The sequence below is a fragment of the Lissotriton helveticus genome, chromosome 3_1 (assembly GCF_964261635.1).
Source record: "Lissotriton helveticus chromosome 3_1, aLisHel1.1, whole genome shotgun sequence".
Taxonomy (NCBI): domain Eukaryota; kingdom Metazoa; phylum Chordata; class Amphibia; order Caudata; family Salamandridae; genus Lissotriton; species Lissotriton helveticus.
Window position 1 is genome coordinate 1,797,843,317 of NC_136061.1, and position 24,302 is coordinate 1,797,867,618.

The following is a 24,302-nucleotide window of genomic DNA, read 5'->3' on the forward strand; positions in this document are numbered from 1 at the left end:
GGGATATCTCTGATCACCTGTAACACATCCTCTGCTGTGAAGGGTTTGTCTCTAAAGCAGCAGTGTCCACCCCCTAGCCAGAGCAGTTGGATTGAGTCAAGGAAGGTCTTGAGGTCCAGAGGAGCCAGTACTTGCCTCGCCCCATAGAGCGAGGAGTAGTAGTACATTTCTGGCTGCACCGCCTCTTGACCCACTACTGTCTCATTCTCCAATATACAGAGTTTCGCAATATAATTGTTCACTAAGGGTTTCCAAAGTAGGCAAGCGAGGGTCATGCCCACACAGCCCCCCTCTCCATATCTCCTAGTGCTCACCTCCTTGCCCAGATAGTGACCTTCCCTTAAGGCTGCTGCCTCAAACTCCCAAATTTTACCCCTACGCAACCCAGCACTTAAGCATTGTTAGTGGCCAAAAATGCACTTTTGAGGCCTTGTATCTCCTCCTGGATTCGCCGCATGTTGCTCCTGATGGAGAGCAACACCCTTATTTGTTTCTCTATGAACTGTTCCCTGATTACTATTTTGAGCACTTCCCAAAGTACAGAGTAGGATTCATTAGTAGCTGTATTGAGGTCAAAATATTCCAATATCGCAGCCCTGATAGTCAAATGGAACACCTGGTCTCGAATGGCCCTGGGAGGCAACCGCCACCCAAATCCAAACGTCCATCAAGGAGAGCTCGACCAGCACTTGTGAGTTGTCCGAGAGAGTCCGTGGCGATTGAGTGGTGTAGAAAACCCAAACCGCCGTGTCCCAGGTGTCAATCCAGTAGTCAATTCTCGACCAAGAGGGGCCTACAGTAGTAACACACATGCCCTCGTCTCTGTCCCCTGCCTATCCCTCTAGAAATCTATGACTTTGTTTATTGCTATTATGGAGTATAGCTGTGCTGCCGCCTTGGGATGCGGTAGCCAGGATACTGACCTGTTCCTCCGAGGGTCCAGGATTACGTTGCAGCACCCACCCACAGAGAAGAGCACCGGGCCCCAGGGTCTAAATCAATCTCCAAACCTCTGCAAAGAAGTCAGGATAATCAGTGTTAGGGCCATAAATAGATACAAGCCTGAGCGGGTGTCCCCTGAGTGTGCCGGGGAGCATCACATAGCTACCCTGTTTGTCATACAGTGTAGTTCGCATGCTCCAGGCAAGCCGTTCCTGATGAGTCTGGCCACACCTGGCGAATAGTTGGAGTAGCATGCCACATGCCTCTCTCCGATCCATCCGACCTACAGCTGTGAGCAAATATGAGCCATCAAATGCAGTTTCTGTAAAAGGCTAATATCTGCCCCAAGTCGGAGCAAGTGCGGGCCTTTCACCTATCATTCAGTCCCACACATTTTAGGTAATAATTTCCAGCCTATCCATACTGAGCAGTCAGATATACCTGTGCTTGCTTGCCAATCTATCCTCACATACATCAGCTAATCAAGGTCTGCCAGAGAGGGGGAGATATTTAAAAAGGAAAAAAGGGAAAGAAAAGGGATGGGAAAAAATAAGTTTACTTGAGCCAACATCTCAGGTATTGCCCACCCCTTCCCACTTCAGCCTCCCAATCAGCCTGAATAACACCCCATCCAAAATAGACCCTGCAAAGACTAACACCTCAACAGAACATTAGAAGCATCCCTGGGGGAAATAGCAGGTGCCCGGCACTTTCCAGTGCAGATAAGCCGGGTTGTCAGAATGAATAGGTGCGTGCGGCCGTCTAAGACCACTCGTTGGGGAGGCACACCTATATATATATATAGGCGGCAGTAAGGTTAGTCCATCAGGTCGCAAATCCCAGTGCAATGGGCCCAAGAATCCTGACACAGTTAGGAAGCCTCTCCCAGCGCCTGTTGGTACCCAGCAAGAGTTAGACATAATCACTGGCACAGCCACATTCGCCCCTGTCCTGCTCTGATCGAGCATTCATCCTAGATGGTCAGATGCCCCTTACAAACTTGGCAGCGGCCTTCGGGTCTATGAAGTAGGAAGTCTTCCTGGTGTGAAAGATGTGCAGCGTCGCTGGGTGTGGTAGAGAGTATTTGGTATCAGCCTTCTGAAGAGATCGCTTCACCATCATGAAATCTCGCCACGCTGCTCATACTGCTGGGGTGAAGTCCGGGTAAAAAGCCAGGGTGTTACCTTCAGGTTACGTGCCAGCCTGAGCACTGTATCTCTGTCTCTATAGTTTAGGAGGTGGGAAATGATAGGTCTAGCTGGAACACCTGGCATAGGTCTTGGACCCAGTGACCTATGAGCTTGTTCTACTATGCAGAACTTCGATAACGAGCCCCTGAATAGGGTGCACAGCATTTACTCAACTCAACTCAACTCGGGCACTTGGCAGTGGATGCTAGAATACCTAAAATTCTTATGTTGTTCCACCTGGACCTGGTCTCCAAGTCCACGTTTTTATTATGAATCATCTCCAGCCCTTCTTCCACGTGGAGCAACTCCTGCTTCATCAGATTATTCTCGTCCTCCACTGCTGAGGTTTGTTGGTCCAGCTGTTCACTCGTTCATCATTGTTGGACACCTTTTCTTTCAGGGAGTAATTTTATTTATTACTAGTAGTGAGGGACTATTTTAGGTCTCTGAACATTTCCCTAATGTCAGGGGCCATTGCGCCATCCTATTCAGATTCCTGCCTACCACCACCAGTTGGAACTGGTGTTATCTTAGCCGGTCTACGTTGGTCAAAAGACAGCTTGGACTGGTGGACAACGGATTTCCCCATGGGAGCGACGTGCACACAGATCTTTTAAGTCAGGCACCTCCTCCTCATAACAACTTCTTGCCGGTAGCCCGCAGCTATACCTCTTGCATGCAGAGATGGGTTTGGTGCACAAGATAAGTGGCTACTTCGGCTACTTCTGTTGCAGGAGGCACACTAGTCCCAAGCCCCACTCTCCGCTGATGCGTCCATTTGCCAGTGTCAGAAGCCCAGGGAAAATCCACTCACTCCGAGGTGCTGCAACTCGGGATGCACCCTCAGTGCTGGCCGCTCTCATCCATCCTCACCCTCCCTCACCACGGTGGCAGGCTGCAAGTGTGGACGCCACACTCCAATCGGTGCTCCCAGGACACACACCCTCACCACCATGAGGGCCCTTGGTGCCGTCACACTCAGCCAGAGTCCTGGCAGGCTCAAAGCAGGATCCAGGAAATTCCAAGGCCTTCCCTCCTCCGGGGCCTGTCACCGCTGCCTCCTACCTTCCGGGCAGTTGCGCACCTTCACCGGACAAAGAACAAGGCTCAAAGTCACCACCTCCAGGCCGCCCCATGAGCCTGTCCCACTGCTCACTGTTACCTTCAAGCTGCTTTCAGCGCATCATGCACTAACTCTGAGGAATTCTGAGTGAAATATTTGCTCTTTTGACACTGTAAACACAAAAAGCACAAGCACTAACTTCTGCTTGGAGGCATCACAGCAGTTCATAATAGGGCTCTATGTTGGACCTAATTTTCAATTACAAGCATGCAATCTGACTGTGGAAAAAGTCAGCAACACTCTATCTCAGTGGTTCCAAAACTGTTGACTCCTGAGGATTCCCATCGAGTTACTACAATAAGCCGGGGACCCCAAAGCAATTTGTACTATTCAAATTTCAAACAGTAAACAGTAATTTGCAAAAAGGCAAAAACAAGTGAATATCAAACAAATACTAAATGTACTTAAGATTTTATTATTTTATTTTGAAAACATTTCCAAAAATCTAAATGTTTTATTGAGAAGGTTGGTGCTGCATCCCGGCGACTAACTTTTCAATGTTGGTCAGACAAGAAACCCAATGCAGCCCTGACAAATGTTGTCAGACCAGTCTCCGTACGGTGCATACCAAGTGCAGCGAGTGAGCCTGACCACTTCAAAGGAGGGTTTGGGGGGTCTCCCCTATGAAAATGAGGGTCAAATTGTGCATTATACAACACATTTGTCATTATACGTTGAACTGTATTGGCTTTTAAAGCTTAGTAATGGATGGCCTTACTGCGTACCAGAATACGACAATCTTTGCTGGGGCTCTTCAATGATTCCCTCACTATCACAAATAGTTCCTCTAATCTCTCTACAGCCCCTCTGTCACATGCATTTCCAGAGTACTCTACATACAGAGACAAAAAAATACGTACATGTGTGAATCGGTGTGTAGAAAAGGTTACATAAGGTAAAGGGAACTACAAGGTGTAATTTTCATGTCATCCATACTAGTAGACATTTTGTAAGAGTGCTTGGTGTGGAGAAGCATAAACTTAGGATTCAGAACATAACACAGTGGTTTGTGTTGACTTTAATCATAAGGAATTATTTCTAGCCAATCAAACCTTTTTTAACAGCATTAAATAATAAAAGACTAGTAAAAAAGCATTACTCACTAACTTGTACCATGCAGTTTGCATGCAGCTGTTTGATGCCAGTACATAGCTCTCTGTGCTAGATTACCATTGTAACTTATGAACTGCACAGTAACAAAGGGATATATGAGACAAAAGCAGTAACCCACAGAGTTTTGCACATAAAATATTGTTTTTTAAATGCATGATACACCTTCTTTTCTGTGCTACCTTAGTTAGATGAGGTAAAGCTGCCACTGTACAAAACTCCCATCTTTCTCCAGCAGGTACATTAATCACTGGAGTTATCTTGACACTTTTATTGCTGCCCAAAAACTGCTGATTATACAAGAAACTTTGCAGTGCTTTTAAAACTGCAGTCTGCAGACCACAGTGATATCTGCTTCGCACATCACTGTGCTAGGCTTTCAGTAAGAAATATGAGGTTAGGGGTCCAAAGTTCAGATGGGAGCTCACTGCTCAAGCTTAATGGCATATTTATTTAAAAACATAAAAACAATTTGCTCCTGCTTGATTGAAAGTGGTATAATTAATTCAATTTTTGTATCAAAGATTGGAACTAAAGGCAGAGCTATAGAGCTTGTCTGCCAGATGGCTGCCACTCTGTGAGGCTACTGGTTGGTAAAGCTATCTGTAATTAATCCAACCTTGTAGGTGGCATCTGAGGCCATGGGTGAGGGCAGGGGACTACCCAGATGCAGGGGATTCAAGTGGTCCATTTGAGACCCAGAGGACAGGAGAACTAATTTGGTGAAAGATGACCGCCATTATGGCTGGAGAAGCCTGCTGTCCCGGCTGAGCGGGACTCGGAGGCAGACCTCGCAGATGACAGAGACGCTTTGGGTCGGACTGCTAGTGGCTTGCTGGTGACCGGAGGGGCTCCCTCCGCCTCGCCTGCATCGCGGAGGACCAACTCTTGGATTGATTGCAGGGTTTGTGAGGGAGAGCTGCTGAACCCAGCCTGCGAGCACGCTATTGGGTGGGTGATAATCTACTGGCTGCCTACCTGGGGTCGTATGTGGAGGCCTGGAGAACACAGGAGGAGCACATCTGCCGGAGGGCTGTGCAGCTGTTTACAGTGACCCTGGGCCCTCAAGAGGGGTATTCGATGGCAGGGCTGCTCCACGCGGAGACTGGTGCCACCCGGCACTGCTGGAGGAATTGAATGGTGGCTCCACAACAGCGTGTCCAGATGAAGTGTATCCTCCAGGACCTGGAGAGGAGGAACCAATGGGAGGAGTAACACTTTCTTTCCTCCAACACACACTAGTATCAACATATAGTGAATAATAGCTTTGTTTCAATATTTCACAGATTCTTTTGTTCATATGTTCTTTATTTTTTCTTAAGTCCTTAGCTGTTCTTAGCCAACACTTGTTTCGTCGCCTCTGGGAATCATTCCTGCGACTTCATCAGGGCTGATAATTTTCATTTAATTTATTTTTTCTTTATGCCGTTTCTAATTCTGTCCCCGCTTGCACATCTATAAATCACATCTGGAAAAGTGGATTCCTCGTGCTTCTGTATCCTGCATGTGTGAAATGTGAAAGAAATGTATTGAGGACATTCGGTCAGTATGAGAATAGGTAAAATTACTAGTACTCTTCAGTTTAATTACCTCGGTCTTTCAAATGCAACTACCCTGTGGCTAAAGGGAGACAATCTGTGGCGGCAGAGAGACTGAGTGGAGGCCCGCAGTGCGATCCCCCATTGGTGCAGGGTGCAAGCCAGCCTGGCTGAAGAGCAGTGTTGCCCCGAAACTGGTCCAAGATGCTTGTTTCTGGTCCACAGAGGGCCTGGCTTGGCAGTTCGGTCTGGACTGTTCCCATGAGGCACAGGGTAAAGACTGTTTTGCATATGGCTGGGCCTAAACTAGGGTGGCTTGGTGAGCAAAAGAACAATGGATTTAACCCAGATCAATTGACAGGGGGAGAATGTTTGATTTGCTCTGCATTCCGTCCATCATCTGTATGTCTTTTGTATTTAGAATATGGGCATGAAGCTCCGCCCTCTTTCCATCCCTTTTAAAATGTTCTCCTGGTACTATCCTTTGTAAATGGTGTCTTTTTATTGGTTAATAGGCTTAGTAGTCCCTCCTTAGTACCAACTTTTCTCATGTTGTGACTTCCCATGTGCCTATTATGTGAGTTGTTTCTCTGGATTTTTTAATTACAGCCTGAGAGCACTGTTTTGTTAAATCATTTACTCTTATCTGGTGTTGCAGGCAAGACACGCTCTCCTCCAATGCTTTATTTTTAAATGTAACCAGCGTGGCATGCCTCAGCAGCAATAATGGCGGCTGTGCCTTTCTTTTGTTATTTGTGACTCGCTAATCTCAGCTGCATGCTTTTTTTAAATTTCTGCTACATCTTTACCTTTCTACAACTGCAGCACGTCATGTTTAAGCTTTAAATAACTTATGCTAAAGGGCTGTTGCCGCGATTGCCTCAAAAGTGAATAAAATGCACCCCATGCCTTTTTCTGTTTCTTCACTTTTGAAGCAATCGCAGCACCTGCACTTTAGCTTAAGATGTTTAAATCTAACATGCGGGTGCCAAAATCTTAACAAAAGTAAATACATAGAGAAAAAAAACATGGCCCCAACATTTCTTTTTTAATTTGTTTACTTTTTAAGCGATAGCAGCACCTGCGAATTAGCTTTAAACATCTTAAGGATGCCGCAATTGCTTCAAAAGTCAATTAATAGAAAAATAAATGTGGCTGCACAATTCTTTTTCCATTTCTTTACTTTTGTTACAATTGCTGCACTCGCCCTTTAGCTTTAAACGTTTTAAGCTAAAGCTCTGGTGCTGCATTTGCTTCAAAAGTACAAAATAACACAAAAAAAGAGGTGGGATGCATTTTTTTTCTGTATCCTTACTTTTGAAGCAATCGCATTACCTGCTCTAGCTTAACTTGTTTAATGCTAAGGCGTTGGTGCCACAAATGATTTGCAATGCAATAGCTCTTGCATTACTGAAAGTTTGAGCTATTGGTGTTGCATTATTATTAGCAACGCCATAAGCTCAAACTTTCAGTAAAGCAAAAACTATTGTATTGCAAATATTTGTCTTTTATTGCCCATGGTGAGACCCATTTAAGCTGGTCAGGAAACGTAGTAACATAGATATGAGCTTAGCCAGATATATTCACAGGTGCTCAATTAAAAAAAAAAAAAAAAAATGAGTTAAGCGGACCTTAATTTGTAAAAAAAAATAAGTGCCAGGGCTCTAGTCAGGAGGCCTTTACAGCTTGCACCACCCATTGCTACTGTCAGCGTTGCCAACGACCGAGCCTACACAACCACTAGCCAGAATATTTCAACGTGTGACAATTCAGCCTATATCAGGCCCCCAAAGCTATAAAAAATAGTTTGGGCGGCAGGTATTGGTTGCTTTTAATATATACTGAATTAATAAACAATTGCTGTTCGGACCTTCTCTAAATTATACAAACAGCACCGCCATGTGGCAGCTGACATAAGTGCCAGTGTCAACAATTAAGTGACGGGACCAACAATTAAGTGCTGGTACGGAGCTGGAAACCACTGGCTCAAATTAAGCATTGGAGTTAAGGCACACAAAGTTTTTATTTGGAACCTGTGCCTCTGAATGCTGGGTTTGCAAAGTACTAACATTGCCTAGTCTCGTGTCTGCCGTTTGTCTATTTCTTCCACTACCCTACACTTCCTGTCATTTTGTCTTGGTCTTGCAGGTTCGTTTTCATCCTTTCGTTTGCCCTTTGCTGCCGATGTCCCGTCTTTCTCTTCTTTCTCTCTTTTTTCCCTCTCTTGTTCTGGGTGAAAGTCTGACTTTGAAAAATAAGCACACATCGATTAAATGATTGCTGGTGCCCACCATCTGGAACCACCTGCATAAATTAAGTACTGCCACAACAGACCAAAACAGCTGAATATTATTTGCAATTGCATACATCTTACTGTTTGATTACATTGTCCTTAACATTTTATAGAATTGTTCAAGGAATTGTCGTCCGTGTATTACATTAATGTGCAATTGAGGTGCACATTTTTGATATAGTAGTTTGGAAAGCTTCTTAGTGTAGAGTTGCTGCCAATGTTTCACAAAGCTAAACCAGTACTGTTCTCTCCAGGAGGATCAAATTGAAGAGTAAAAATGTAAGATTAATAGTCGCTTTCATTGTGCCCCACTATACGACAGTTGCAACAATAAGCAAAAGGTTCTACATATGCAAAGGTGTAGTTAAAGGAGCAACAATAACATTGGAAACATATTATCCAGCAAGCAGTGGCAAAGAGTCTGTTTTGCTTTAATGTGCTGAAACATGCAGACCCAAGCATTCACAAATACAGTTTAGCATAATAATGTCAGTCGGAAATGCTTTGGCAAAGGTGTGAAAATCGTAGCAAATAAGGATTATTTCTCTAGTGTGTATATTGAGGATACATGTTTGAATGTGATAAACAGTGTGATAACTGTGTGTACTATTTACATGTAAAATAGTCCCATTCGTTTTCAAATTGAAGCACTTCCTAGTAGGCAGAATGATACTCCAAATAGCCAATAATTTAGGAAGAAAGAGAAATACTCTTGTGGATGTAGCAAAAAATTCACTCTAGGCATATTGTATGGAAATGTTAACAATAGGTCACACACAGAGCATCGCTATCGGACCAGACATAAATTAATGGATGATTTACTGAAACAATAACAGACTCCATAGCAAGTGACAGCAATGGAGGAATCTGTATTGAGCTTCAATTAAGAGGACGCAATTTATGGGTTTTGATGAACTATATTTTCCTGTTCATCACATGGGTGATCATTACAGTGATTTCATTTAAAATGATATTTCTCTGAGTTAGTCTTTACGTTTCTCTCTTCTTTGTTCCCTTTAAATCTGTGCCAGTTATGAGAAGATAGGGTTCTATTATTCGGATGTCTGCCTTTCCTCTGTGCAGCCGGCTCTGGTGGCTCAGTGGACCACTGCATCCACCCCAGAAGTCGGTGTTTGACCTCAAGGTCACAGTTTCGACTTGTGGTGGGTTTTCTCAACCTTCCATCCATCCAAGGTCGAGATAATAAGTGTAGTTGAGATGGGTGTCAATGAACATCTGCAGTTCAGCAGTAAGATTCTTCCCCTAGGTGTAAACGTACACGTTGCAAACAGATGTTATGATGTCAGTATCAGAGGGGATGGAAGGGCACTTCCTTACATTCTTCTGTCAGTAAATAGAGATGTATCTGTGCCCTCTTTGCTCTTCTTCCTTTCTGTGACAGTGTAAATAAGGTAATCGTCTCTTTCCTTTTCTTACAGTGTGGCAACATTGCAGGAAGAAGCGCTGGAAGTTCAGGAAATATTGGTGTTGGTCCATTCACGATGTCAGGTAACATGCGTTATAAAATGAAACTATAGTCATGGCCACTGGAATTATGAGCCATGGGAAATCCAAATTGTGAGGTAGGGTTGACTAAATTATGCTTTAAAAAGAAGCAAATTATGCAGCATAATGCGGCATGTTTTGAGGCCATATTACTTAATTATTTTTACGGTTTAACACTGGGCAAAGTTTCATATAATTGATGTCAGTTTAACATATAAATATAGCAATTAGCAGCTCAAAGTTGACCAGCAAAGGGTCTTCCGCCTCGCAGCAGCATGCGACATCATGCTTAGTAACTTTGATTTGTTTGAGCTGGGAACAGTTTTTCTTGATAAAATCCACAAGTTATGCAACAGATGATTATGTGACAAGTGCATACAGAATCCACCACATCCTCATAGTTGTAGTATTTCAGTGCCCATGGATATAGTAGATAAATGCCTATTGCATTTGTATCAGAGGTTTAGCTCAAACCTACTTCTAAAACAAGGGAAATAGGTATACAGACCCACTTCTGAGCCTGTCATGTGGCACAGTGTCACTGAACATTACTCAGCGGACCATATTGCGTTTCGACGCCTCGTCGGAGGTAGTAAGCACTATATAAATGCAAATACAATAAAATACAATACAATATCATGCACATTTTAATGTTGCTCTCCATGCCCTTAGAGACCACCCTATGCAAATCAGAATTGGCCCCATCCTAAAAGACACAATCCAAACCAATCTGAAAGATTCTCTTGACGAAAACAAAAGCAACAGGGATGGATCCTCTATAATGGAGGAGAAGCGTCGCCCCATTGCTCAGAGAAAGCAAATAAATAAAATAATAATAATACCATGTTGCTATAATTTTATTTATCACTGTACTCTCAGCCGCAAAGCTGATGAGTCTGGGGTCGGACTGGGCCATGGTGGAGAGGAGAAGTGGTGGGGGGTGCTGTAACTGCGCATGTCGGCATCTTAGGCCAGCCAAACAGACATGCACACTTCAACCCAGCTGTATTCTACCGCCGGGTGGAGAAACGGCACAGCGGCAGTTAAGTCACTTTCTTTTATTTTTATTCCTCCCCATGACACCCTACCACTTTAGACAGGCGGCAGCCGCCACCTAGAAGTAACTCCACAGCTGAAGAGATTAAAGATAGTTGAAACATGTCTGGATTTACTTGTGTTCCAGTCATGAATCAGAATCTGACTGTATAACACAGACCCAGGTGTCATAGCACAGAATATCACCACTAAAAACAAGCCCTGTTCTGGATCTGCCACAGGATGGAACCTCACTGCACATGACAGGGCCGGCTCAAATTAGTGATGGAGAATGAACCTCACTGCATGTGACAGGCTCAAACCAGTGATAGAACAGAATCTCACTGCACAGGCCCAGCTCAAACCAGTGATAGAACAGAATCTCACTGCACAGGCCCAGCTCAAACCAGTGATGGAACAGAATCTCACTGCAAATGACAGGCATGGCTCAGGGCCAATCCGAGAGCAGAGACTCTCACTCCAAAGTTAAAGTTACCCGGATGGTTTTCACTGATGTCATCGACTGGGCCATCACTTGCCATGAAGTTGGTCCTGTCCCGATTCATTATACAATCCAGTGCTTCAATAGAGCCAATGGGACCAAACAAAACAATCAGAGATGAGGCAACAATATGCAAAGACAAATATCTACAACCGTAGGTCTAGTAGTCTTGCTATCCCCCCCGCATGAGTCTTGAGCTCTATCCTTAACACATGCCTACATTTCCAAACGCTGCTTAGACACACCAACTCAAGCCTTTTCTTTCCTCTGTCTGAGTGTGAGACATCTGTAACTGTAGCTCATGTTTTGAAAGCATGTAACTCATTGAGGATATTCTCTAGCCACTATATTTATATATACTATAGAATCTGTACGTACTTGGACAGGTCTGTATGTTGCCGCTTTGGCTATGTTCACATTCTACAAAACCATAACAAAACATAAAATTACTATTCTTGTAACAAGAGCAGAAAATAGAAACCAGGACTGAAATAGAGAAGAATGGAAAGGGATGAAGAAGTGATGTGAAACCTTGACATTTTTTGGATGTTTGTTCAGTGTTGAAATCGTAAAAACAGTACGTGTCAGGAACTTTCTTAGAGGCCACTGCAGCCTGCACCACCCAGTGCCCCTGCCATCACTGCCAATGATAGTACCAACACAACTACTAACCATCCGCTCATACTAGTGTGACAATTCAGACCATTTGAGGTCTCCCAAAAATATAGGAATAGCATGAGCACACGATATTTTTATTTTTGAATGTATATTGACATATTAAACACTGTTGTTGTGCTCATCTCAAAATTAGACAGACAGCACCATCATGTAGTCTACTGTCATTAGAGCCGGTGCTGACAATTAAGTGCAGTGCCCAATATCCGAAATCACCCGCTCAAATTAAGCACTCTATTTGTCTCATGTATTGTGCCAAGTTAAGGAAAGCCCAGCAAACCTTAATCATGCATGTCTCACTTTCTCTTTTACAGAAATACCTGAACTCAATTTCGCTTCACAAACAGGTAATATACACATTTTGTTATTGTCATTTAAAATGGGCAACGTTTCTCTTGGCTGGTTAGGGGTGGGAGCAGTCCTTTATCCCTTTTTCTTCACCAGTAGGCTTGGCTTGGAGTTACTGAGTATTCTTAGACCCAGGGCTGCCAAGACCTCCTGTTTTTTTAAGAAAGTCTGCACTCGACCGCAGCTTGTGAAGTCATAAAAGTGGAGATGTATTTTCAAAGTGACTTTCTGTGGGTTTCACAGTGGCTTTCTACTCTTCAGCTAGAAGCTCCCTTCTAGATTTTACAATGGACCGCTTGCACATCCCATTCTGCGTTTCTTCTAAATCCCATTCTACTATGGAGCCAAGACCATATGCCATAGATGAGTTATAGTGGAACCCTCTGAGCCACACATTCCCTGCCTGTTCTTAATACCCTCCTAAATATGGAGTATATCAATGTATAATACATGGGAAGCTACGATCCCTGAATAAAAGACAGTCTTTAGTTTTCTTGTTACGGTCTAGTTCTGATTCGTCCAGTCACCTGTAATAAGGAAATGAGGTAGTGATTCAACTGTAATACGTTAATATCGGTGGGCTGTGATGATATAGGGCTTCCTGCCAGAGCTAGTGGTGAAGGTGAAAGACAGGTTACAAAGCAGTATAAACAATGAAAATGACAACTGTTTTTTTGTTCTTCTATTTTTTTTTTTAAATGAACAGTGGACAACTGATATAAACATAGTGATATAAATAAGTTACAGAGCAGCACAGAAAAGAAAAAATCACTATCATGTTTCTAAACTTCAAACTTGTTCTAATATATTTTCGCAACACATTATTGAGTGTCTTTTTGTGCATTTACATTTTCAACACAGATTCCATTTTTATTTAGATTTGCAACCATTCTATCTCATTCATATGAATGAAAAAGACACCAAGGATTTATGCAGTTTGTCGGATAGGTGATAGTGTGACCATATATTTTATGGAGAAACATACACTCTACTGTAAGTTACAATAGTATTGCAAGTCACTTCTGAGGATAACAATGGTATAATGAAATTCAGCATGCAACACCATTCCTTTATATGCTCATTACACTCTATGGTGTCCTGCTGTATCCTTGTAATGTACAAAAGGGAGCATTTCATCCCATATATTTAGTGTTTTGCATTGGATCCCCTGCATGAACATCCCATACTGTTGCTCGTCCCAATTCCCTTTGACTTATGGAGCACATGTTAATTTAATTTAGGGCCTGATTGATATATTAGCAGTATGAATACCCGCTGCAACGGCTATGGAGTATACATTGTGTCAATATGAAGGTCCGGCTGCCTGATTTAAATGAGGGGATACCTTCAAATTTGCAACAGTGCAAACGATTCTGCCGTGGACAAACTTCTCCGACAGCCCTTACACCCTAGGAGAAATGGATACATGTTCACCCGCCCAACTTAGATGTGGGGGCATGGGGTAATTTCTGCTGTTCGTTGCCACCAGGTAAAACCCGGCAGTAAGGAACAGTAAAAAGGTTATAATGCTCTCCCCGCCATGGGAGAAAACTCTCATGGTTAGGGAGCATTATATCTTTTTCTTTTTTGAAGGAAAACCCTGTTTTGGGATTTTATGACTGAAAATAAGGAAAATAATTCTGTTTGCAACAGGGCTCCATCCTGCCTACGCAGCTCTTTAGCAAGGAGTAAAATGCATTGACATGACGGCGGTTTCTGCCAACGCTTTTTGTATATGACCACCTGCTTGGCAGTCATTTATTAATTTGGCGGGAAGTCTGTTAGTCATGGGGAGAGTGTAACTTACTGCATCCTCATTGCAGAAGGGCAAGCAGCCCACTGTTATATAAATCGTGCCCTTAGTAATATACTTTGGATCCCCAGATAATCGTGTTTGAAGTTCATCCCAGTCCTCTTTGAATTATGGATACCTAAATGTATCATTTCGAGCTACATCCTTAAATTCCCCATTCTGTACTTAATCCAAACTCGCTGTGAATTATTGGGTGTGCATCTGGACTACAGGGATATAGATCTCTGTGGCATCAACTACTGTGCACACAATATCGAAAGGTAAGTAATTTGTACCTTTTCTATCTATCTATCTATCTATCTATCTATCTATCTATCTATCTATCTATCTATCTATCTATCTATCTATCTATCTATCTATCTATCTATCTATCTATCTATCTATCTATCTATCTATCTATCTATCTATTGATCTGTCTATCTGTCTATCTGTCTATCTATCTATCTATCTATCTATCTATCTATCTATCTATCTATCTATCTATCTATCTATCTATCTATAGTTCACTTCAGAAAGACTTTATTTCGATCACTTTATATCAGAATAGTACTACACGGAACACAACACATACAATCATTAAATAGTCCAACATAAACTCTTTAAACAGATAAAACTAGATACATAAAACAGAAGGAACTTTAAATGCTCATTTGTTAGCCCATTTCAAGAGCAGCATATGAGACAAATGTAACTTTATAAAACCATGAGAATATTCTTTAAAACACTTTCAAAATAGCAGCAAATAAAAGATAACAATCTTCTATAAAAACTAAGACATTTTTTACCATCAAAACATCGAACTAGCAGCATAGGGGAAGAAGGTACCCAGAGAAGGGGGGCATTTGAGGACTATCATGTACATTTCGCGCATCGAATCCACATTGCCATCAGGCATTGGGCCATGCAGAATACTACAATCCGGCTTGAATCTGTGTGCAGTATTCCCAAAGCCTCCTGATGCGTCCTAATTCCAAGTTTCCTGAAAAGCGGGGCTATCCATTTAACACTGGACTATTTATAAAAGCGACAAAAGAACACAACATGCTTGAGTGACTCAGGCCCTTCTTGACAGCAAGTACAACACTCATCACCCATTCCCATTTCTTTGTTCCACTTCCTTCTAAAAATGCCAGTGGAGAGGAAATTGTATCAATGGTATTCTCATACAATGGAGCCGATATATTATCAATAAAAGTAGCTGACAATGAGCCCTTACAGTTCTGAATATTGTCCACTTCCCCAATAAACAGCTTTAATACTAGACTTTTGGATTGGACCCCTGGTCTCTGGAGAGTCCCAATATGTATCAAGGCTTAACTGCTGGAGAAGAGCCTTTACAGTGCAGAGCCATAAGATCTTCCTTAGACATTTCAGAGCCATAGGATCACAAAGGCCCACCCTGTAAGATTCTAGGGCTGTTGTAGACCAATATCGATGCCAAAACATTAGAAGTCTGTACTCAGTCTTATAAATGATTTTTTTCTGTGCCAAATCTAAATAAGGGGGGTCAGTGGGGTACTTATTGGGGGATTTAGTAGAAATCTAAGAAATGTATCTTTCACTACTGACAATCTATTGTTTTTTGTGCAGTCCAATTGCTCCACGCCATATAAGACTGCCCCTAGAGCCTTAACAATGTAGATCTCTAGTGCAGGAGCCATTCTTCCAGATAGTTTTTCTATGTATTTTTGTTATGCTTGCACCAAGGACAGCTGTGCCCTTTTCGTGTGTAGGGACCAGCATAAGTTTCTTGTAAATTGTATACCTAAATAGTGAAACCCAGCCACTGCTTCTAGAGGGGTGCCACCAACAAGCACCCATCTCTTGCAGTGAATCATCGTCTGTGAGGAAAAAAATCATACATTTGGTCTTGGATTTATTAAGCTTCAAACACTGCTCAAGACAGAACAACCGAAAATCAATCTACAACTGCTGGAGCCCCTGAGGCGACTTTGAGAACAGCAGAGTATCATCTGAAAAGAGGAGAGTAGGAGCCCTCCGCCCTGCTATTTTGGGTACATTGCACCCATCCTTACTCAAGTAAACAGCGTTGGTGCCAAAATGCACCCCTGTCTTATCCCTCGGTCTATGTGAATGGGTGCCCCATCCTCCCCATGTCACTTGAGCTTTAGTGTCTGCATGTAACCTCACCACAATGTTCAGGAGAGGAGCAGGAACACCCATTTCCTCGATTACTCCACATAACTTGTCTCTTGGGACCATGTCAAAGTAAGATTAAAGATCGACAAAGGTAACATATAGTTTACCCTTGTCGATGATCACTTCTTTACCATAAGTACAAACAAACCGAAAGATCTGATCTACAGTACCCACATTGGATCTAAATCCTGCCTGCCAGTCTGATAAGACACTCAGCCAGTCAGTCAAGAAACTTTATTTGGTCGATTTGACCATCAAAGTATAATGGGTACAGAATAGTAAATTCACCAACACTTACAATGATTACTGATGTTACAGTATATAACATTAGCTGACAATAAATACATCTTCATAAGAAGGTTGAAAATTAATAGAACATTGTAAATTTAAAAAAAGAAAAGAGAAATTGGAACTTGTCGATAAAAAACATAAATTAGCAATAAACAATTATTAAAACATGCAGCTAATGTCTAATAGGCGCAGTTTCCTTGGATCATCTGAGTAGCTCCTTTAGTTGAGTCGACTAAGCTTATAAACATCATAATAAAAGGAAGCTTCAAATTGATAAAGTTAAGCTCAAAGATGAGCTCCAAACAGTGTACTCAGACATAAAACATCAGAGTGGAAGATGGAGAAGAAAAGTGCTAGTGCTTATAATACAGGAATACCACTGTACATCCTTGTTATTTAGCTAGAACAAATGCAGCTTAAAGTATTTTACCCTAATAAAGGGGAAACAAATGCGCAGATCCACGTATCTGTATAAAAACGCTGACTACGAGCGTTCAGCCCAGATCCACGTACTCTCCTGAGGCGGAAGCCCGGAGCGAGACGTGTTGTTTTTAAAACTTTTGTGTCACTAAAATCTGCTGTATTTTAATCACGTACTTCACTTTCCTGGCACCTCAGGACTCTACTGCCTGATCCTCAGCTCACCGCACAGCGGATCCAGCACTGCTACGGATACGAGCACTAAAACAATTCTTGGCGCCATTGCCGGCGAGCCGCGGGGCCACGCCCACTTTGAGGCCACGCCCCCCGCCCATCTGTATAAAAACGCTGACTACGAGCGTTCAGCCCAGATCCACGTACTCTCCTGAAGCGGAAGCCGGGAGCGAGACGTGTTGTTTTTAGAACTTTTGTGTCACTAAAATCTGCTGTATTTTAATCACGTACTTCACTTTCCTGGCACCTCAGGACTCTGTTGCCTGATCCTCAGCTCACCGCACAGCGGATCCAGCGATGCTACGGATACGAGCACTAAAACAATTCTTGGCGCCATTGCCGGCGAGCCGCGAGGCCAGCCCACTTTGAGGCCACGCCCCCGCCCTTTTCACCCCCTTGATAACATGTGCATCCACCGTACGCGCAGCAGACGCGTCGTTTGCGCGCTGAAGCCGTGCCTAAGGCAAGCCCGTCTACGCCCATCATCGCCAAGACATCGCCTCTCGCCTGTCCCCCTGGTCTAGCTACACGGGAAGTCTACCACTATGACAGAGAACTCCTTGTCGCCCTGAACCCTGGAAAGAGCTGTGAGAGGATATCGGGACATCTTGGACAAACATGCCTTCAATGTAAGTCATGTCACTTTTCCACACCCAGCCCCTCTTTACCTAGGCGCCTCTCAGTTGCGCATAAACAAACCCCTCTCACCATCTTACAACTAAATGTTAGGTCTCTCTTCAAGCACCACATAGAGGTTCATACCCTCCTACTCGAAGAGAACCCTGACATTCTCTTTATCTGCGAAACCTGGCTTCATAATGATATAACTAGTGTATCTAACCTCACGCTACCAGAGAGCTACCTAATGAAATCAATAAATAGAGACACCAGAGGTGGCGGCATTGCTGTCATCTACAAAAAGCAATTTCTCTGCTCCTTTACTAAAGAAAATATCTCGAGCTGTGAAAGTGCTCGCTTTAAGATCACTACGGGCCCCCATTTCTCCCTATCTGGCCTTTACATTTATCGACCCCCCGGACCTATGTCTACATTCATTGAAGCTCTCCTTGAAATAGCGAACTCCCTTGTGGTGGACTCGGCAAACTTCACCATATTAGGAGACCATAATCTCCATTTCGACCGGAATCAAGACTCCATCATTAAAAATCTTCTGGCCGATTTGTCAGCCCTACAACTCCACCCTCTGATCCAGGACGCTACCCACGCCGTTGGACATGTACTAGACCCCGTCTTCACTAACATCCCAGAGACTATAACAGAGACACCCAAACCCATGGGATGGACAGACCATTACCTAATCAAATTTACTATATTGACTACGGAAATGTTCAACAGGGCTGAACCTACCCGCCGCCTAAAAAGATCATGGCATAAACTCTCAACCAGTGACCTGCACTCCACTTTAGGGCAATTCCATCAAGAGGCACATATGAACATCAATACCACATATGCTGCCTTCCATGACTGGATCACTCAGGGACTTGATGTTCTCATCCCTCTCAAATGGACTAAGGGACGCAGTTCCCCCTCCAACCCATGGTACAACAACACTCTGAAATCCATGCGGAAGGAATGTAAGAAAGCTGAGAGAGCCTGGAGGCGAGAGTACAATGACAGAGACAAATCTTTCTATCTGTCCAAACAAAAGCTCTACCACAAAGCTATTTGCTCCACACGCGCCGCCTTCTATGCTGAAGAAATTAATTCTAGCCCCAACCCCGCCAAAGTTGTTTTCAAACTCGTAGAAGAACTGCAGAGTAGCAGATCTCCTCCCTCCAGTATCACAATGTGAGGACCTGGCCACATTCTTCACTGAAAAAGTGCAAAAAATCTATAAAACCTTTCCACAGCACTCTGATACAGCACCCAGCCCCCCTATTCCCATCAGTATTGGCACCACGATGATGCAGATCCCTGAAATCTCTCATGAGGATCTCACTAAACTATGTAGGAAGGTCAAATCTGGTTACCCAGCAGACCCAATGAGACCGGCCCACTTCATCGAATCCCTAGACTTTTTTCTACCTTCCCTGGCATTCATATTGAATCTTTCCTTCTCCTCGGCTAGTGTCCCGACTGCTTGGAAGCAAGCCTGGGTCTCTCCCATTATTAAAAAACCGACCCTTGATCCCTCCAAACCGGAGAATTTTAGACCCATCTCATTGCTCCCATGGCTGTCCAAACTCGCAGAGGCCCATGTAAACAACATCTTGTCTAAACACATGGATCAAAATAACATCTTAGATCCATCCCAAAACGGGTTTAGGCCGGGCCACAGCACTGAGTCTGCCCTCCTAGCCACGTCGGAACATCTCCGGACGATACTTGATGCCGGTCAAAGTGCTGCGCTGATCCTATTGGACCTCAGCGCTGCCTTTGACACGGTATCTCATAACATTCTGTTAAATCGTCTGGCCACTGCGGGAATTTCAGGTCTTGCCTTGGAATGGTTCCGCTCCTTCCTGAAAGACAGAACTTTCCGGGTTTCAGCTCCTCCATTCCTCTCCCAGTCCCATTCGATCGGACAGGGAGTCCCTCACGGCTCTGCACTCAGCCCATCCCTTTTCAACCTATATGTGCAACCACTTGCTGCAGTAGGTAGAGAATGGGACCTCACGCTGGTGTCATACGCCGATGACACGCAGCTGGCCATCTCTCTCACCGAAGGTCCCTCTACTTCTGCCACAAGGTTCAGAGATGGTCTGGCTGCGGTGGCCCAGTGGATGACGGACAACTGCCTGCAGCTTAATGCAGGCAAGACGGAGGTGCTGCTCCTCGGAAAGAACACTAGCCACTGGAACCAGCACTGGTGGCCTTCGTTGCTGGGCACCATTCCACCCCCCAAATCCTTGGTCAAAAACCTAGGCGTCTGGATGAACTCCTCACTAAACTTCCAGACCCACACAAAAAAGGTAGCGGCCACCTGTGTGGGCCTGTTAAGGAGCCTCAAACCTATACTTGGCTTATTCGACCCCAAGGTCCGCCAAATGATTGTCCAAGCCACAATTCTCTCCCGCCTGGACTACGCCAATGTCTTACTCCTGGGCGCCAACAAAGCGGAGATAGCGCGACTGCAACGCGTGCAGAACACCGCGGCAAGAACCTTGGTCGGTCTTCCCCGCAGATGTTCAGCCAAAGCCACTATTCAAAAGCTGCACTGGCTACCCATCGAATCCCGAATCCAGTTTAAAGCTCTCACCATGATCTTTAAAATCCTTAAAACTGGGCGCCCAGAACTTCTCCGGCCACTCCTTACACCCTATGTGCCACAGCGCAACTTGCGCTCTCTAGGCCAACATCTGCTAATGGTCCCCCGTACAAAGCTAGCCCGCACTGGTGGACGTTCGTTCAGGGTGCTGGGAGCCAAACTTTGGAACACCATACCAGTTAACATCCGCTCATTGGAAAATCTGTCTGCCTTTCGTAAAGCTGCTAAAACTTACCTATTCCCTTCCCCTTAGGCCGCCCAGCTGTTTTCCTTCTGTTCTCCGTTGAGTCTCCGTGGTTCTTAGTGCCGGGATGCCTCTTTGCTGGGGCAGCTGTTTGCGCTTTATCAAATAATAACATAACATATATAAGGCATATATAGATAGTAGAAAAGTCTGCTTCGTTTCCATAGCACCTCAAGCCCGAAGTACAATTTGTGAACATTTACTTCCGAGACCACAGTCATGATGACAAAACTACAGATACTAGGGCTAATGGTGTAACATGCTCAAACTATATCTGCAAACTAAAAGGGCCGGGTAAAGTTAGAGCGCTACAGTAAATAGCTTAGGCATTCTATAGTCTAAGTCTTCTTATAAGCCACATTTTTCCAAGAAATGTGGCCACTGCACAAACTAATAGTGGTCTAGAGTCTGTTTTTAGTATACGCAGCGCCTCTTGATGACATCGGGTATCCATCAGCCTACAGACGGGGTCTAACCACTTGAGCCTCGGGAATTTATACAGTGGGCATGCAAAGAAAACGTGGCTAAACGTCTCATGAGCCCTGAGCAGAGGGGACAGCAGCGTAGTGCGTCGTCAGATCCCCGCTGCCAGTCAGCTGTAAATGAATTCAGTGGGAGAATAACAAATCTAAACTGTATGTATAGCTTTCTATCATTTGGGATGGTGATTACCTCCATATACTGCTCATACATACTAAATAGCTTGCAGTTAAACACTATTCTGTTGTAAGGCGTCCACCTGCTAGCGATACATTTCTCTGGTCTACCCAATTCCAATAACAGGTCTTGATGGAGTCCCTACTACCTAGCACACTAATATCAGACTCAGCCCACAGATTCCCCAAACCGATTGCAGAGAGGGATTTTTGCAAGTTATTAAACCACCCACTTTTTTTCGAACGGTCTAAGCTACAAACTTCTTCAAGGGCAGCCACCTAGTGGATAAGCTCAGGTGTCTTTTTCAGACAAAACCAAAAAAGAATGGGGCATAATCTGGCTTTGTCCACTATTGTGGATCTACCCATGTCGTGCCTTAGAGGGAGCAGTGGAGTACTCTGCGGGAGGGTGCAAAGGGACCTCCTGAATTTATTTTCAGTGCAGAAAAGACCCTCAAGGTTATCAAACCCCCACAGTTCAGCTCCGTAAAGAGCAGAGCTTACCACTTTCTGACCGTAGATTTGGAGCAATGCTGCTATCGACCTAGTTTGTGAAGCCCTGTGTTCGTCATTAATGCCCCTGTAGTTTTTCTTCTGCTGGAGGGACCATTTCAAGATGTGATGTTTCAAGGACATTTTCTCCTCAGTCCGATAAGACACTTTCTTCACATATCCAATCTTGGAGATGTTCAAACATTTGCTTACAAAATGTTTGTGGTAAGAATCAATCAGGCTGATAGGCCTATAATTGGCTGGTATTGCCAATCACCCTTCTTTAATATATTTTCAGCTAGCTTCCAAGAATGGGGAATGTTCATACCAGCTAAAATACTGTTAGAAAGCTGGTTTATAAATGGCCCACAGATTTCTGGATTTTCTATAAACAGATCATTTAGCATTCTATCACTGCCTGTGGCACGGCCTGGGATACAGGAGTTGATTGCCTCTATTGTTTCTTTTAATGATAACTACTGACTACACACTACTGAGGGTGCACCGTTTACCTTCGCAGCCCTACAGTTATTAGAATAAAGCTGGCTAAAATGCACTACCCACTCGTTAGGATGAATACAGAAGTCCAGCGTTGGCTGATGAACTTTTGTGGTCACAGCAACTGAGCTACAAAATGCCTTGGTATTCTTGTTAAACAATGCTTTATGTAGATTCATCCATAATTAGCTCTCCCACTACCTCTTTGCATTTGTAAGCACTTTCGGATAGTGAGCCCTAGATTTAACTACCTGTATTTGTGATCTGCATTTAATAGCCACAAGGAGCTCACCTTTGGCCACTCTACAATCACCATTATAACAAGCATCGGGCTCTTTCCTTCTATCTTTACCAAACACTTCCCTGATCTTGTTAAATAGATTATCATGACTACATGCCAGCTCCTCATTTCTAGACTCAAGGGGAAGTTTAGACAAGTGCTCATAGTCTACAATAACACTTCCCTTTACAATATCTAAAGATACAGTCCCTCTGATAGATTTGAAGTTATTAGTGAGCGAGCGTTCTCCTATTGCTCTATTTCCCTTACCTATGTAAGCTGGAGCTGATTTGACACATATTGTAATGCTAAGGTCATTACGGGCACTGTTTGCTCGGTCTATCACTTCAGAGTCCAAGTTAGCAGTCTAAAGCTTAACATTAGCCAAAAATAGTCTATTCAGCTAAAGTGGCCTGGCTTATTGAATATAGATGTGCTCTGTCAATTGGAGTGACATCTAAAGTTTGTGGCTCTAAGATCAAAATTTAGGGGCCCATTACGATGTCGGGCGGATTTCCTCCACCAGGCTGGCGGTGGCCACCGCCAGCCTGGCGGAGGAAATCCGCCCGACATCCACTGCCCAATTCCCCCCGCCATATTTGGATGGCGGGGGGACCGCGGCGGTGTCAAACACCGCCCGCCTGTTTTCCGCCCCGGTCGCCTTGCGGCCGGGGTGGGAAATGAGTGACATGGTGGCGGTGTCTGTTAGACACCGCCCGCCATATTACTATGGGCATTTACAAATGCTCCATTGCAGCCACGGAAAGGCATGCGGAGACTCCCTGCGGGGGCCCCTTGCGGGCCCCATGGGAGTCCGGGGCTTGGGGGTGCAAATGGGGGGTACCTATGGTACCCTCCCGCATTTCAATGTGCAACATGGCAGGCACCGCGCGGTGCCTGTCATGTTGTGCCTTGAAATGCACAACGTGCATTTTTACCATTGAGGTGGGCGGAGATTTCAGCTCCGCCCGCCGCAATGGTAAATATACAGGATGCGCCCGCCTGTGTGGCGGGCGCATCCTAATGCCAAAATTGAGACCCCCACCCTGTAGGGGGGCGGTCCACATTACCGAAAGGGTGGCAGGCGGGCAAAGCCCGCCCGCCATCCTAATAAACCCCTTAGTGTTAATGCCTTAAACTGACCAGCTGAATGTGTCCATCTCACTTTTGGGAAACCTATCTGTGGAATGCTCCACTGGTTGTCCAGCTCACAGGTTAGATCAAGGGGGGTAGCAACCATTGGTTCAAAGGTAGAGTTTAAATCTCCTGCCACCAGAGTGAGATCCTTACCCACATTTTTTAAATGCACTTGAAAAAAATTAAATATATATATATATATATATATATATATATATATATATATATATATATATATATATATATATATATATATATATATATATATATATATATATATATATATATATATATATATATATTTACTTACTTATTTATTTATTTCTACCTACCGGTGGTAGCCAGTAGGTAGTTATAGTTAGGAGCAAAGTTTCCATGAGAAAAGTGTTTTTTTTTGTTCTGCCAATAAATTTGGCATCACGATGAATGTTCACGAAATATTCAAAAAGCTTCCTCTTTTTGGTTCAGCTGTTGTGTTGAAGGTTTTGGGGTGATCCATGAAGTGGGGACTGAGAAAAAGGGCGGGGACACAACTCGTTATCCCCGTGTTATGTCTATGGGGATTTTCCACTTTTTGAACATGACT

The 24,302-nt window shown here is 43.9% G+C and overlaps 1 protein-coding gene across 1 annotated transcript in view; it reads left to right on the plus strand.

Moving 5' to 3' along the window:
* The window catches only part of LOC144823825 (uromodulin-like), a 114,528-nt gene that overhangs the window by 65,260 nt on the left and 24,966 nt on the right, over positions 1–24,302 (plus strand). Inside the window, exons 9-10 of the mRNA XM_078682686.1 lie at positions 9,636–9,705; positions 12,229–12,261. Of these exons, the coding sequence (XP_078538812.1) occupies positions 9,636–9,705; positions 12,229–12,261 (103 nt within the window). The remainder of the gene's footprint in view (positions 1–9,635; positions 9,706–12,228; positions 12,262–24,302) is intronic.